Source organism: Melanotaenia boesemani, chromosome 12 (genome assembly GCF_017639745.1).
Source record: "Melanotaenia boesemani isolate fMelBoe1 chromosome 12, fMelBoe1.pri, whole genome shotgun sequence".
Taxonomy (NCBI): Eukaryota; Metazoa; Chordata; class Actinopteri; order Atheriniformes; family Melanotaeniidae; genus Melanotaenia; species Melanotaenia boesemani.
The window spans coordinates 5,916,919-5,932,398 of record NC_055693.1 but is presented as its reverse complement, the minus strand read 5'-3'; the positions used below and the strand labels follow the sequence as shown (position 1 = coordinate 5,932,398).

The 15,480-nt window shown below is 39.3% G+C and overlaps 1 protein-coding gene across 7 annotated transcripts in view; it reads right to left on the bottom strand.

Moving 5' to 3' along the window:
* lrch1 (leucine-rich repeats and calponin homology (CH) domain containing 1) overlaps positions 1-15,480 on the bottom strand; it is an 81,417-nt gene that overhangs the window by 32,350 nt on the left and 33,587 nt on the right. For all 7 annotated transcript variants that reach the window (XM_042000902.1, XM_042000904.1, XM_042000897.1 and 4 more), the window contains exons 3-6: positions 9,999-10,125; positions 9,556-9,661; positions 5,449-5,585; positions 5,073-5,200 (exon numbers count right to left, since the gene is read on the bottom strand). In XM_042000902.1, coding sequence (XP_041856836.1) covers positions 5,073-5,200; positions 5,449-5,585; positions 9,556-9,661; positions 9,999-10,125 — 498 coding nt within the window. The remainder of the gene's footprint in view (positions 1-5,072; positions 5,201-5,448; positions 5,586-9,555; positions 9,662-9,998; positions 10,126-15,480) is intronic.

Below are 15,480 nucleotides of genomic sequence, written 5' to 3'. Positions count from 1 at the left end.
CAGGTCACACACCTGACACACACACACAGACGGCGTGTGTGAGGAGAGGTAGGCAGAGCTACAGTGAAGTGTAGCTCTTCCTCCCTCTCCCCGCTCTCCCTCAGGCTGCCTTCACATCGCTGTGGAAACCATAATTTCCTAATTTCTGATCTGGAACCGCTGCCTGATGGACCTGCCGACGGTTCACCTTTCTGGACCAACTGATGACGGTATCATCCTGCTTTAGTACAGCTGTCAGCAAATCAAATAAAACTACAGGGGAGATTTTGGCTAATTTTATTTTTTATACTTTCAAACTTCATACTTATCAAAGAATGACAGAAAATCAGGAAGAAAACAGTCTGCAAAGATCTAAAAGTAATATTTATCCCACAGCTTCCAAAAATAAATCAAGAGGTTTAAGTAAAGACAAAAAGAAGTGAGGATCCAAACTGTTAGAAAATAAATATAAGAATTTATAAGAAAAACGTGAGAATAAAACTGAGAGCAAACGGAGTGAATCTGTGAGTCAGACCTTCATTTGGTTTTATTCTGAAACTCTACTTCTTCTTTCAGGCTGGAGGTACAATGATTTTCCTTCGTTTGGCTCTTATCTGGTTTACTTTTAAGGTCGTTGTGTTAATGGAGTTTTAAAATTAGCATCATTCAGTTCTCTACCTCCTCACGGACTGAAAAGAGAACAACCACACCAAACAGACGAATATCCTCCTAAGACCAGCGTCACATTTCACACCACTAACCAGATTCTACCAAACAAAGAGGAAGCAGAAATAGGGAAATTAAAAAAAAAAACTTACAAATTACCACAATGAACAAAAGAAAAGACAAAAAGCTAAATTCTAAACAATTTTAAAAAATAGAGGAAGAAGAGAAGAATTTATTATATATCTATCTAATCGACAAGGCTGGAAACATGGATGCTAAATAAATCTATTTCATGCTAAAGTCTCGGTCTGTTCTAGCTGCTGAACAACTGGCCATGAGACGAAGGTACAACATCCACTTGGTGCCTGACAGTTAAATGTCTGTGACATCAGATATATTTACAGGCAGGTTAATATAGAAGAACTGATGCATTGTGGGTCTGGATGTTGGATCAGCTTTACAATTGTCTTGTTGTTCCTGGAAACAGCTTTGCTGCTTGAAACATAAATCAACTGTAAATAAAAATGTTTGGTTTTTCCTGGCGTCTCTTTGGAAGCAAAGAAGAGGAGAAAATCTGTCAACCAGCAACAAATGACGGCTGAGACAGAAGACTGTTAACAAGAAAAGTCATTGTCATTATCAAACTGACGCACCAGCAGACGTTACGCTGACTGCACTTCTGATGGATAAAGATCAGATGAAACGGGAAATCACAGGTCAGATAATATGGTTGGTTTCTTGATGGAAAGATTAAAATAAGTGATGGTGATGGATGGATGGATGGATGGTTGGGTGGATGGATGGATGGGTGGGTGGATGGATGGGTGGGTGGATGGATGGATGGATGGGTGGATGGATAATTCATTTCCCAGCACTGTAAATGTGTAAAATCACATGAACTCTCCTTATAGGCCTTTTAGTTTTAACTAGGGCTGTCAGAACGAACACATTAATTAAATCAGAGATAAGTCTGTGGAATTATTTGTTTGTTTTTTTAACACATAAACATTATTACTAAAACCCTATTAAAGATCTGAATTTGGCAACTGGAAGCTGATTTTGGGCATATAGATGCTTTATCATAGTGGTGAACATAACCCACCAAAAACACTTTATCCTCCTTATTTATGAAGCTTCTAAGCATTTTCTAGCCTTACATTTAGCAGCTTGCCCATATTTATATTAAATAACTGTTTTCATTTCATGCACAAGTTGCCCTGCTCGGCCATCGTGGTTCAGACACAATCTTTTACAGAAAGTGACAATATTGAGGAAATCTTTACGATTAATTATTCGTGGCAATTAATGCTGCGATTAATTGTAAAATAAAGTATTGTTGGAACACACTGTGGTAACACACACTTTGGAGCAATATTTAAATAGTATTGTTGAAAGTGGTGTGTTGCTAAAAGATGTCAAGAAAAATGCAATTAACAATGGAAGCGAGACCATCTTGAAGAACTTGAAGTATAGGTCTTTCCTGCAGAGAGTTTAAGTCAGTACGGTCTCCTCCACCACTAAAAGGCCTTCAGAAACTGGGAAACTGACAGGAAGAGGTCCGGCGGTCCAGAAGCAGCAACAGAATCAGAGGATGAGTTTCTTAGAGTCAGCAGGTTGGTGAAAGGCAGCATTTTTGTTTCCAGTGTCAAAGCTCGATATCTGCCAAAGGCGGCTACTCTGATAAGTCAAAAGCTAAAAATAATGTTCTGTTTGTAGACATTTGCTCGATTTTATATTATTCATTGGTTTTATTTCGGATTACAACGAGACTTTCAACTGATTGAGTTTCAATTAAAATAAAAAAAAGGAAATAAAATTGAAAAACAGGGGTTTTCTAACACTTTTGACCAGTAATGTGAACATTTCCTGTAGTAAGTCGGACAGCTGTGGTGTGGCGTTAAATGGACTGTCAGTTCTACTTCAGCGTGTTGGTGTATTGAGTTTTCTCTCTGCTCTATATGCGGCTCTCAGTGCTGCTCTATATTTTTACTTCATGTGCTCTATTTCTGGGTCACTGCTTCATATTCTCATGCGCTCATGTCTTGACTTTCCCACAGCAGAGTGTATAGATGGTCTCAGATTTATTTTATCCTGCAACCAAAAACGTAAAGAAAGACAAGATAATGGAGAGAGGTGAAGAAGAAAAAGAATGAAGGCTTTTAAAGAAAAGATTAGGAGCATGGACCATGAGGAATAGAAACCTTTTATCCTGCCCACATGTTGGAAGCGTTTCTTGTGGGTGGACACAGAGTTTTAACGTCCACTGGGAGCTCGACTCAGCTGAAGAGTTTCATTTTGTATGTTTTTTTTCTCTCTTCTGGTCCCAGCTAACATTTCCTTTTATTTTTACCTCTTTTCTGTCTTGTTTGAAAAGGATGGTTCCCTCCTTACTTCAACATGACATCGCTGGATATAGAAATTCTGTTTTATTCACTGATACAGATCGTTCATTATTGCAGTTATGTAGAGGACAGAAATGCAGAAAGATGTGGAATTAGTCTTCTGGTTGAAAAGTGAATAAACAATTAACCAATTCTTAACATAACTTGCTGATTAATTCTATATATATTCACAGTTATTGAGGGTGGAGATTATTTATGATTTAACTGTTTGATATGATAGCAGAACAAACAGCAGAATCAGTATCTAAACTAATGTACAAAACAATTAACAGTAACAGGCGGAGGTTTAACATGAGCCAACAGCATCGATCCAAACTAAAAATATGGATCAAACACGGATACAAAAATAGACAAGCTTATGAGAGACCATGTAGAATAAAAAATCCTGTTTAATACTCTAAATAGTTAAATACTTAAATACTTTTGTTTATAGGATCAATAAACATACCAACCTGTGTATCTATAAAACAGAAATTTAGTCTTTCAGTTTTCAGTATTCTGTCCGACTGGCAGTTTATTTTTATTTTTCATTTACCCCTTTAACGCTGTGCATATCGTATTTTAAGCATACCAGTGTTTTCCCTACACCCTGCACCCTCAACGGATACCCCTGCCCTCCCAAGAGGTTCAAGCTCACTTTAACCTCTGCCCTCTACATCAGGTTTGCTTCCTCCTCATCGTGGACATTTTTAAATCCAGGTTAAAAACATTTATTCTCTCATTTGCAATGCATGAAATCTGCACGGTAACTTATCTTGCTTTTAATCATTTTAATGTAATTTGTAATTTTATTGAGATTTTTGCTGCCTTTTACTACTTCTAAATGCTTCCTTTGCACCATCAGTAATGCTTTTAATGTTTTATGTAAAGCCCTTTAAATTTTTCTGTACATGAAATGTGACACACAAATAAACTGTCTTGATGTCTTTGCTTAGGTGAAACTAGTTTGATCCGTCTCGTTCCTGTCCAGCAGCTTTCTTCTTCCTTCTTTTCCTTCAGATATATCTATTTTGTCCTTTATTTTAATTTCTGCCTCAGATCCTCCTTTCCTCCCATTTCAAAAATGGCTCCTTCGTCCCCACGACTGCTCCTGCTGCTTTATTTCATCATTCAGATGGATTTACTCTTTCAAATGTTGGGCGTTTTTTCTCATCTGTCTTTATTCTCTCTGCTGATTACGTCTCCTTTTGATTCTTTTACTCTTCAATTACAAATAAAGTCTCAAACACTGATGACAGCAGTCTGGCTTCAGTTTTAATTGAACCTGTGTGTCAGCAGACTGACTGTCAAAGTGACCCGTCAGGGAGTCGGAGGATGGATCGCTTTCAGCTGACTAATGGAAGAATTGGCTCCAAACTGAGAAGCTGGGAAATTTTAGATCAGAGGCATTTTGTTCAAGCAGACAACTTGTATCCCACAGAGGGTAACAGTGTAAAAAGCAAACCTAACGGCTTTGAGGTGATGCAATCTGGCAGATGAGGGGGACATCCTCGGCTGAGAACTGATGGATTTTATTAATAAACAAAGTTTTCAAAAGTTTGGAACAAACAGGGAACTTTTCTACAGACTTTCACCCAGAAATCAATAAAGTTAAAACTGAGACAGATGTACATTATACTGCTTCAGTACTGATGAAAGTAATTTAAGAAGAAATATATATCTCAGGCTGGTTTTGAACGCTGCTGCTCAGGCTTTGAACGCATCGTTTAACGAGCTGTACCGACATTTTATTAACTATGACAACAAGCCAAACCCAGTTCTGTTTCACTCTGTCTGAATTTAGGTTTTGTAATAATGAAAGAAAGAAAAAAAACATCAGAACCTTAATATTAAACTGGAAATTACAACACCCTTTAAAGTAGACCTATACCTCACTACGAATAAAAAATACTTTAAGATGAAAAAAAAATGACTACTTTATTGTTAAAGACAAACAGTCATAAATAAAAACCCATGTGGAGAAGGAGGAGAGCAGCAGCCCTTCCCACTGGGTGATGCAGTACTAACGTTACCACGGTGACTGACCTGCCAGTAGTGGGCCGCAATGGGCTGATACGATCCATGACATGGTAGATAGAGTCAGTCATCTTCTCGCTACGACATGCCTCGATGGTCAGATACTTGAATATGTGAACTTTACCCTTTATGCAGATCTGAAAGAAAAGAAAAGAAAAGAAAAATATTATCCAGCGATGGCAGAAAATCTGACGCTTTCCAAAGTCCCTTTAAGGTCACATGTTGGGTTAGTGCAGATGTAGTGCAGTATACATTATGGTCAGGACGTGTAAAAGCCAGATAAATGCAACACTATGGGAAAGTTTTAAAGAAAGATGACAACCAAAACCTTCAGGACTGAAATGAAAGCTGTCTGAGAAGCGGTTTCACTAATCTGTGCACGAACCTGTGCAGGTGGGCTCTGCAGGGGGTTGTTCTCTAACTGAAGCGACTGGAGCTGCTTCATCTTTCTGTAACACACTGGGATGGTGGACACCTTGTTACAGGAGAAATCAAACTTCACCAGAGGAAGGTCAGCCAAGTCTGCAGGAACACAAACAAACACAGATATAAATCAGACGGCACTGTTACATTAGATCTAATTCTGCCAGTATCATGGTATGCTGGGGTGCTGGAAACTAGGCCTGGACCATCATCCATCACTGATCACTGACAGGCAGCGTACCGGTCACCTGCATCAGCTTCAGAAGAACTGGAGTGTAAATTCCAGAAAGTAGTTTTATTCCCTAAAATGTTCTTATCCAGAGAGAAATAGGAAAATATGTTTGCTTTGCTTTATTATGACCAACAAAAATCAGGACATGGCCATCTAGTTGTTAGTCAGCTGATTGACAAAGTCCAGGCAGCTGTGTTCAGTTTTCAGAGGAAACTTGAGAACGCTGCACTCTTCACTCACCTCAGGACTAATCTGTTAAATCTTTCTTGTGGAACTGCAAATCACAAAGTCCTACAAAAACCTTTCCTCCTCAGAAGTTCTTTGACATTTTTGGAGCGTTTAGGAGTTATTGTTCTTGGATGAGCTGATGGAAAAATAGCTTTGGGACAACTTAATGCAGTTTGTGGATTCAGTGTCATTTGTCTTTGTGTAATCTTTCAACAGTTTCAAGAATCTCTTATTTAACTTTTTGTTGTCATTAAAAAAGCAAAAAAAAAAACAAAACTAGAGCATAATGAGCAGGCTGGGATTTCTCACTCTGCTTAAGCTTGAATGTTTTTTCCTGCATTTTATTAAGGAAGCTGCTGGACTTGGACTTCCAGCCCTCGGCTCCTTCTACAGGTGTGGGGTGGAGAGCAGCCAGTCCATCTCAGTGTGGTATGGCAGCTGCACAGAACTGGACCAGAAAGCGCTGCACCAGGTCTAGCTTTCTGTCCTTTGAGGACATTAATACAAACCGCTGCAGACTTTTTGACAAACACAGCAAATCTTTCAGCTAACACTGTGTTTTAACCAGTCCATTTATTTAAAGTAGTGTTATTCTTCTTTGTCTCACCTAGCGGAGTCACCGGGCTTCAGCTAACAAATCTGATTCTTTTCATGTTTACGGCATGTAGGAAAGAAACAAAACTTTTACCATTTTGATCTGCTAAATGTCAGGATGTTATCTTAAACGCAGACATGGACACTTCTTTTTGTTATGCTTGTAGCTGGCGATCGTTTATTCCAGAGGTAACACTCAACACTAACACTCATTAGATGCCTCCCTTTCGCTACAGCTAACACACCAGAATAGTGTTTTATTGAAGGACTAAAGCTGTAAATACTGCACAGCGATGATTTAAAACCATTTTACTGACTTCAAACACAAACAGCTCAAACTGACATCATATTTCAATTAGGAGGTTGTTAAGAGGTTTGTAATCACTAGCAGCTGAGCGCCTCACTGCTTCTGTTCATGTCCACCTCCTCCCACATGAACTCCAGTATACCTGAAAAACCCTAAAACGGCTCAAACTTTCTTCAACTTCAGATGGAAGATGTCTGAATTTGACCAACAAATAAGAGTCTGCAGACATCAAATACCAAACAAAAATAAAGATTTTCCCATGTGTGACTAAAAAGATGAGTAGGAAGGTAAAAAGGAAGTAAAGATCTCTTTCTTTATGATTTACAAACCAGTTCGGCTGGTTGTGTCAGAGCTTTAAACTACTGTAAACTAAAAGATAAATCAATAAATAACAAAAGAAGATTAAGAAATGTTGATTTTCTAAGCAGCATTTCTGTCATCTTTTTCCTTGATAGTTGGGAATCACACAGCAAATTTTCACGGACTCCATTTAAAAACCCGACTGTGCTGGATGTGTGGGTGTGCTGACATGTTTTATTCAACATTCAGCTCCTCAGACTGACTGATGTGTAGGTTTGTGCACAGAAACCATCCTGTAGAGTGCAAATGATGCAGGGCAACCAAGCCCATCATCTATGATGCAGTATTCATTACACTCCTCCTGACAGCCTCTTTTTATTAAAACCACATCCAGACGGGAATAACATCGGCCCTGATTGAGAGCAGCGACACCAGAGAGAATTCCTTCGGTTACTGTCAGATAAAAATATCATCAAGATTACATAATGTGCAAAACTGTGTTGCTATGAGGTCACTCAGTACAAATGTTTGGCTAAATTTAAAACACTTGGGTTGGAGAAGCAGATAAACAGCAGCATCACTGTAATTAGTCAGACTACAATAGTTATTGTAAACTATGACAGCAATGAGGAAGATCTACAACTAACTAAAGCATCTTAGAGCCATGATGAGAGATTTTAGCCTAAAAGGGAAAACTTTTCCAGTTCCTCTACAGTTCTGATCTTCAGATCTGAGTCTGCCTCCTCCTTTGCCCCCCTGAACTTGGCCAGCTTTGAAAAGTGCTGGTGGTCTTATCTCAGGGACTCTCCGGAGCAGCAAAGACAAAGCAAACTCAACAGATATTAAATCAAAAACAACATCCCTCCCAGAGTCAGGGCTGCCGTCCAGTCTGCGAAGAGCACGCCTCCCTGTGGCATCAAGCTGCTGAGCCAGTTCAAGGCTCATCAATCAATCCAGGAGAAGCTCACGATGCTGAGGGACAAGCATATGCCAAGTTTGGAAAATACAGCAGAAGAATCCAAACAGAGCCGAGGCGCGGCGGTAAAGCTGGCCGAGTCTTCCAGTAAAAGTCTGGAGTCATTCATCTTTCAGATGGACTATCTGCAGGCCTGACTTCATCCGGGTCATCCGGTCTGTTTAGAGGACCCACTGCCGTGTTGGGCATGACAACAAAGACATGAGGGTTTTAATGCTCCATGTCTTCCAGATTTCTTATTTCAAAGCTATTTTCTTTTTGTTTTGCTTTTTTTTTTGTTTTATTTTTCATTTTGTCCGTTTTACAATGAAAACAAATCCCAAATAAATAAATAAATAAGAGGCAACTAGATTCAATCACTAACTAAGGAAGCGGTCGGGTATAAATAAAACACTTAAATTAGCCATTTCGGGTTTTATGCTGGAAACATGAAGGACCTTCTGACAAACACCTGCTTCATTACCATGTTTTTTATTCATTCCCACTACAAAGTATTTGAAAACTGGGCGACAACGTCCAGGTTCTGGTTGTGGCTTCTCGTTATTCAGCAGAATATTCTGATGGTGCAACACAAAGTATAACTACTTTTGCAGAGTGAATATAAAAGCTGGAGGCAGTCATCGGGCCTGAGACAGTAAGCAGTGCTTAAAATACTGGGAATTGGGAAAATTTGAAGATGTTCACTTTTTAATTATTTTCTCACGCTGTGCTGAGAACAAGTCAACGAATCAAAAAGAATTCCGGATAATGACAACAGCTCTTGTTTGCAGATAATGTAATAAACAGAACAGACAAGACAAACTCTCAGTGCGGTGGATCCTCAGCAGACCCTGGGATGACCTACAGCATCAGTGCAGAACAATTCCTATTAACTCTCAGGACCGATTACTTCCAGCTGGTCTGGTGATGGTAGCTGACAACCCTGCAGACACAAGCCTGCTTCTCAGCACCCTGACAGTCAGCCGGGTTTGGCAGAGTCTTTTTCTGATGAGGGTTGTGGTTGTCACTCACTTCTGTGTCACTGACTGATTTCAGATCTTTGAGGGCTGGAGGTCACTGTTCAGTCACACTGAGTTATGTATATTTTGGGGGACTGGGATGGGTGTGGTAGTGCATACAGAGGACTCTGTGGTCTAACACGTGCCTCCCAATCCTGCATACAGCACTTCTGTTTAACTAGAAGTTAGAATTGAATTTTCTGCACCTAATAAAAATAATGACAGTGCACAATACTCTTTTGTACGGTTAAAGCATGAGATACAATCAGCGACAAACTAATTATATGGTTAAAATTCTATTTAAAAAGAAGAAAAATGTAAAGTATACACCAGCTGTTAGGACACAGAAAGCTGGAAGTTATTTCAGACAGAACAAGATCATCAGGACCAAATTTAATCCCTGGAAAAAGACTATTTATGTGACTCTAACTCACCTTCTGGCAGGACGCAGAGTAAATTTCGGCGTACATTTAGTTCACGCAGTGCTTTGAGTCTGCCGATGTGACGCGGGAGAGCTGTGATCTCATTGCAGCTGATGTCCTGAGAGGGAAAAAACAGCCATGTTTGTCAAAAGCTATTAAATCTCAAGGGAAGATTTTATTACTAGATCCCAACCAAAAGTTCTGAGTGAAAATGACAACATTTCTAAAAATGCTCGCTCCACAAACTTCACTCAGAATAAAACATTACATAGAAGATCGTTTTAAACTGATTTCATTTTCTTGCTGAGCTGATTTTATGAAACACAGCCTACATACAAGATCGAGGCTAGAATCAAATCAGAGAGAGGTGCAATGAGGTTAAAACGATCTCAAGTGATGTGCATCTGAGTCTGTTGCACAATAACACGCGAACAAAGCGGCATAAACAGTCTCACCAGCTCCATGAGGCTCTGCAGCTGTCCGATGGTCTCCGGCAGGCTGACCAGCTTGTTGTTGCTGGCGTTGAGGACTCTCAGAGGCAAACCACACAGGCAGGCCGGCAGAGAGCCGAGCTGGTTACGACTGCAACACAAACGTATCGAGGAGAAGAAACAAATCACCACCGAGTCATACATATTGCTCATTTACAATAATTAACAACAGAAAACAAACTTTCAGGTGTAAAGTTCCTCCATTAAAAAAAAAATACTTCACATTTATGCAGAAAAATTGCTGTAAACCAATCAGATTGCAGAGCAGAAAAACAACCTTTTAAAGAACATGTGAACATTTTATCGCCTCCACATGCAGCATTATTAATACATGTGGAGGTGAGTGCCTGGCAGAATTACATTATAGGATTTTTATAGTCACACTTTGTTTGTTATTGTTATTTTTGTACAGTTCAGACAACAGAAAAGCCCACAGGAAGAAACACATAGCACACATACTTCCTCAGTACAAACATGCTGTGTTGTCTGGACTTGGAAGAAGCTTGCTTAGTACCGCGCTGCCACACTGGATCAGTGTGTTTAAAAAGGTTTTTAATCTGATAGAAATCGAAATATGCGCTTTGGGAGAAAATATCAGGCTGAAATAATGTAGATGCAAAAGAAAGACAGTTTATGGGATGAGCAGTGGGGAGTAAATAGGTTGCAGTGAACACTAGTTAGAAAATAGATGTACAATCATCTACTAATAGGTCTCCAGTATTTCTCTGCAGCCCAATAACACTGTAAAAAACTATATCAAATGTTTTTTTAGACTTTATTACAATATATTTTCAGTTAGCATTTAGCATAGCAATACATTTAAGAAATGATTCATTTCTTTAGTGTGTAACAAGAATTATTATAGTTATTCTTTGGCGAAAATATCTTCTGCTCAGAATGTAACCGATATGCTGGCATAAAATACGAAGGCTCCGTGAGCGCAGGGTTTCCCACACATAGACGCATGTGTGGCGCCACAGACTCCGCACCACCGCCACTTTGAAATAAAAAGATTAAGGCTGTCTAACATAACGCATTAACAGTGGTAATTAATTTATATAATGAACTGTGTTAACAAGTTTAACATTTTTAACACATTTAACATGTGCGTGGCATGACAAGCCCCAAACATCCGTCAGTTCTCCGCAATGACAGCGTGACATGGAGAGGCAATATTTGAGTATCAAAGATGATCTATGGAACAACATCTGTGGAGGATGATGCTTCAACACCTGCACTTTTCCCGTGTGTTTTAACAAACTTCTCTCTGGTTTTGGATAAACGTGGCTGCCCTGTGGTCCTCTCTGTCTGTGCAGCACTCTGCCTCAGTAAAGAAGTACAGAAAAACTTAAAAAAAACAGCCCTAAAATCACCACCGTGCAGCTGGAGAGGGCTGCATGGTGGTGTGGTGGTTAGCACCACAGCCTCACAGCAAGAAAGTCGCTGGTTCGAGCCTTGGCTTGAAGGAGGTGGCCTTTCTGTGTGGGGTTTGCATGTTCTCCCCATGTATGCGTGGGTTCTCTCAGGCTCCCACCGTCCAAACACATGCATGTTAGGCTAACTACTCATTCTAAATTCTCCCAAGGAGTGTGTGTGAATGCTTGTTTGTTTCTTTTTGTGTTGGCCCTGCGATGGACCGGTGACCTGCCCAGGGTGTCCCTGCCTCTCACCTGCTAAGATGCTGGATAGGCTCCAGCTTCCCCGCAACCCGTAATGGACAAAGCGGTAGAAAATGAATGAATGTTTACTTTGGGTGATGCTGCTGTAGGACTTTTATCCCTGCTGCACAAACACTTACACTTCAATGATAAAAAGAAAAACAGGTTTTTAGCCAGATCATCAGATTTATCAGATTATCTTCATCAATGTTGACTCTTTTACTTCAGTCGTCACATCTGGTGGTTTTATGACAGATATTATCACCATGGAGACGACTGGTGAGAAGATGCAGGATGAATTCTGCATCATGATCTAGAACATGTTAGAGATGATGCAGAACATCATATAGAAGTACATGACATGCTGCATTTACTGACCCTTGGACATCTGATGTTTACCAAAGTGAAGGTCAGTTAACACTATGAGCATTGGCTTGTTCTCTTGATACAATACAGTAAAAACTGATTTTAGTCATAGTCACAAATAGTGAATATTATTGATTTAAAAATTTAATCATTTGACAGCTCTAAACAGATGTTCCATTAATTCATAGCGCTCTTTCTCCCCATCAAAGAGAAAGAGAAAGAGAGAGAGACAGAGAGAGAACAGGTGAGGTGGAAACAGATTAGTTCTCTTAGCTTTATCTTCTCTAAAAAGAACTTAACAACACGTTTACAACAACCACAGTCAAACAACAACAAAACACTTTAAGACAAGACTGAGCTGAATAGTTTCAAATGCTTCTTGTAGCTTTAAAAGAACAATAGATAAGCAAAGAGGTGTATATTTAATATGGCAGCTCACTTGGGTTTTTCTTCACTTTTTCACATGAGATGATCACTTTAGTTGTAATAATCAGTTCAATATTACATAAAATCCAGACATTAAAAAACATATATCATTTGTGCCAACTTTTGCTGGTCAGCGCCCCCACCTTAAAACCGTCCCCCTGCAGCACAAATCCTTTCTGCCACCTTTCAGCTACTTCGTTAAAGAGGAAAACTCCCCTGATTTATATCTCAGAACCTGTTTATAATTTCTCCCACTACATTTATGGCCTCTAAATAATCAGCCCTGTGTCTCCAACATCTGCACAGCAACAATTTTTTAGAGAAGACGCCTTCTTCCTTCCAGAGGAGATGGTCATAACTGTGTGCACGGCAAATGACAACCTAACACTGATTAATTATTAAACTGTGGAATCAGTGCAGCTAACTTAGATGAGCAGTCTGCAGTTCAGGCGCCAGCGGCAAGGAATGGAAACTGTATATGACCGAGCAGAAGGCCCGTACCTCTATTTGCTGTCAGGACTCACTTTTTCCAGCCTCCAACACATCTCAGATGATATTTTCTAACACCTTACAGATATTACAGATTGATAGCGTTTGGTCCTCTTTTACTCTGAGAAAACCTCCACACCTAAGACATTAAATGCTATTACAAATGTGAGCGACTGTCACTATTGATGATGCAGCTGCTAAACCAAACTGATTTCAGACAACTTTGACGGGCAGGCGCTGGACAACCAGTCAAGAGGACAGTCTGGTCATGAATGCAGCAATCGGTGAAAACTTTCTATTATTTTACATTTAGTTTCAGCAACTATTCATCTTGTTACACGGCTCTATATCCTGCCATCCATTGGTTTGGATGGTATTTTAATTTACAACTATCAAAACCCTTTTTGCTGACCAGTGATACCAAATACTACGACAGCACGCTCACCAATCAGGACAGTAGTGGGCCCTAATAAAAGCTGCTAAAGAGAATCTAAAAGAAGAAAGGCTAAGATCTTCGATCAATCCCAAAATTTTTCTCAGATATCAAACTGATGAGATCTTTTTTCTTTCTTTTATTTCAATCATTTCAATTTTCCTAAAAAAAACAGTTAAACTAAAATATTAAGAATTCAATTTGATGAGAAGAAATTAATGATGGGATCTGATGGCATTTGTGGGACGGAAGCCCAATCCACAAAGACCTTGCCCCACGACCCCCAAGGATCAAAAGATCCATCCCCAACATCCTGGTACACGGCACTGAAGAAACTTTCCGATGTTCTTAGTCCTCACCCTGACTGGACCAAGCTGTTTGGGCCACATGGACAGACTCTGTTTGATATCAGGAGAGTGGTTACAGTGTTGAAGCCAATCACTGCACTCAATGAGTCGTTTCACTGCTTTCACATCACTTTTAAAAATTACCTGAATCATATCAAAGTTCTTCCTTTGCCAAAGTATGTAGAAAGTAAAGCAGTGGAGCAGCTCTAGGCTGAAATAAACATCTATGTTGCTTTATTATTGGTGTTAATATCAACTTAACAATGCATTTAATCTCAAAGAATAAAACCTTAAACACACATAATCAACACCAATACAAATTCACATTTTCACCAAAAGACCATGAACTTCTGTCTGAGTCAGACCTGAAAATAACTTTCAGGAAACATCAGTGAGTTGATTCAGCTGTCCACACACACGTCTGGGGACTCGGCTGAGACAATGACTAACCCTAACCGTTTCCCTAAACCTCACCGTGACCTAACCATGATATATTCCTGTATAAGAAAAAAGATCATGGACCAAATCAACATTTACTCTAATGTCACCATTACAAGCAATTCAGAATATTTACTGTTTTGAATAAAATGTCTAAAGTTATAGAATAATAAAATAATGACTTTATGAAAAAAGGCAATTTAATAAATCAATAAATACACAAATATAAACACTTAGAATAACCACAAATAAATCCTTTATTTTAATTTGTAATTGTTTAATAAAACACACTGTTTTTTAAAAGACCCTGAAAAATATTTATGTCTGAACCAGTTTAAACTCAGCTGAAACGTTTTGGTGTGACACACAGCTCGTTGATTCAAGGATGCTTAAAATAAAGCAGCTTGATTTCTGGAGAGGAAAGCAAAGTGTTCTTCCTGTTTTGACTGTCTGTGTGTGTGCATGTGTGTGTGTGCGTGCGTGTGTGTGTGTGTGTGTGTCTGTCTGTCTTAGGGTCTAAAATGACTCATTCTTTCTACAAAAGACTTTTTCTTTCTTTCTAAATATACATTAATAAGTTTACACTTGATAAGAAAACCTTGTGGTCATACGCTGTTTGAAGATGTTCACTGTTTGCCTACAATTTTCCAGAGACGTTAAAGCAGGGCTACATGTGATATACATGTGATTAAATATGTAATGTCTGAAACATGTTTTCCAGGCTCCCAGAATTCCCATGCAGATTATCTGACCATCCACTCAGTCACACGTCTAGAAGGTCAGCGAGTGTCAATGTGTGCAGCAGGAAATGCAAGTAAGGGTGTATACAAGTAACTGCTTCATGCTTTTTTTACTGTATGTTGCTTTCCAAACGTCAGTATTACGTATTTGGTAAATTCCATAATACTGATATAAACATACAATCACTGGCCACTTTATTAGGTACCTCTATTCAGTTGCTTGTTAACAAGTATCTAACCAGCAGCAGCTCGACACATCTAGTCATGTAGACATGGTGAAGACAACTTGCTGAAGTTTAAATTGAGAATCAGAATGATTGAAAAGGAGATTTAAGTGACTTTAAACGTGGCATGGTTGCTGGTCTGAGTATTTGCTGGGATTTTCTCACACAACCATCTCTAGGGTTTACAGAGATGGACTAAAGAAGAGAAAATATCCAGCGAGCAGCAGTTGTCTGGACCAGAATGTCTTGTTGATGTCAGAGGTCAGAGGAGAATGGGCAGACTGGCATAGTGATGATACCCTAGTTGCTTGAACATGACGATGAG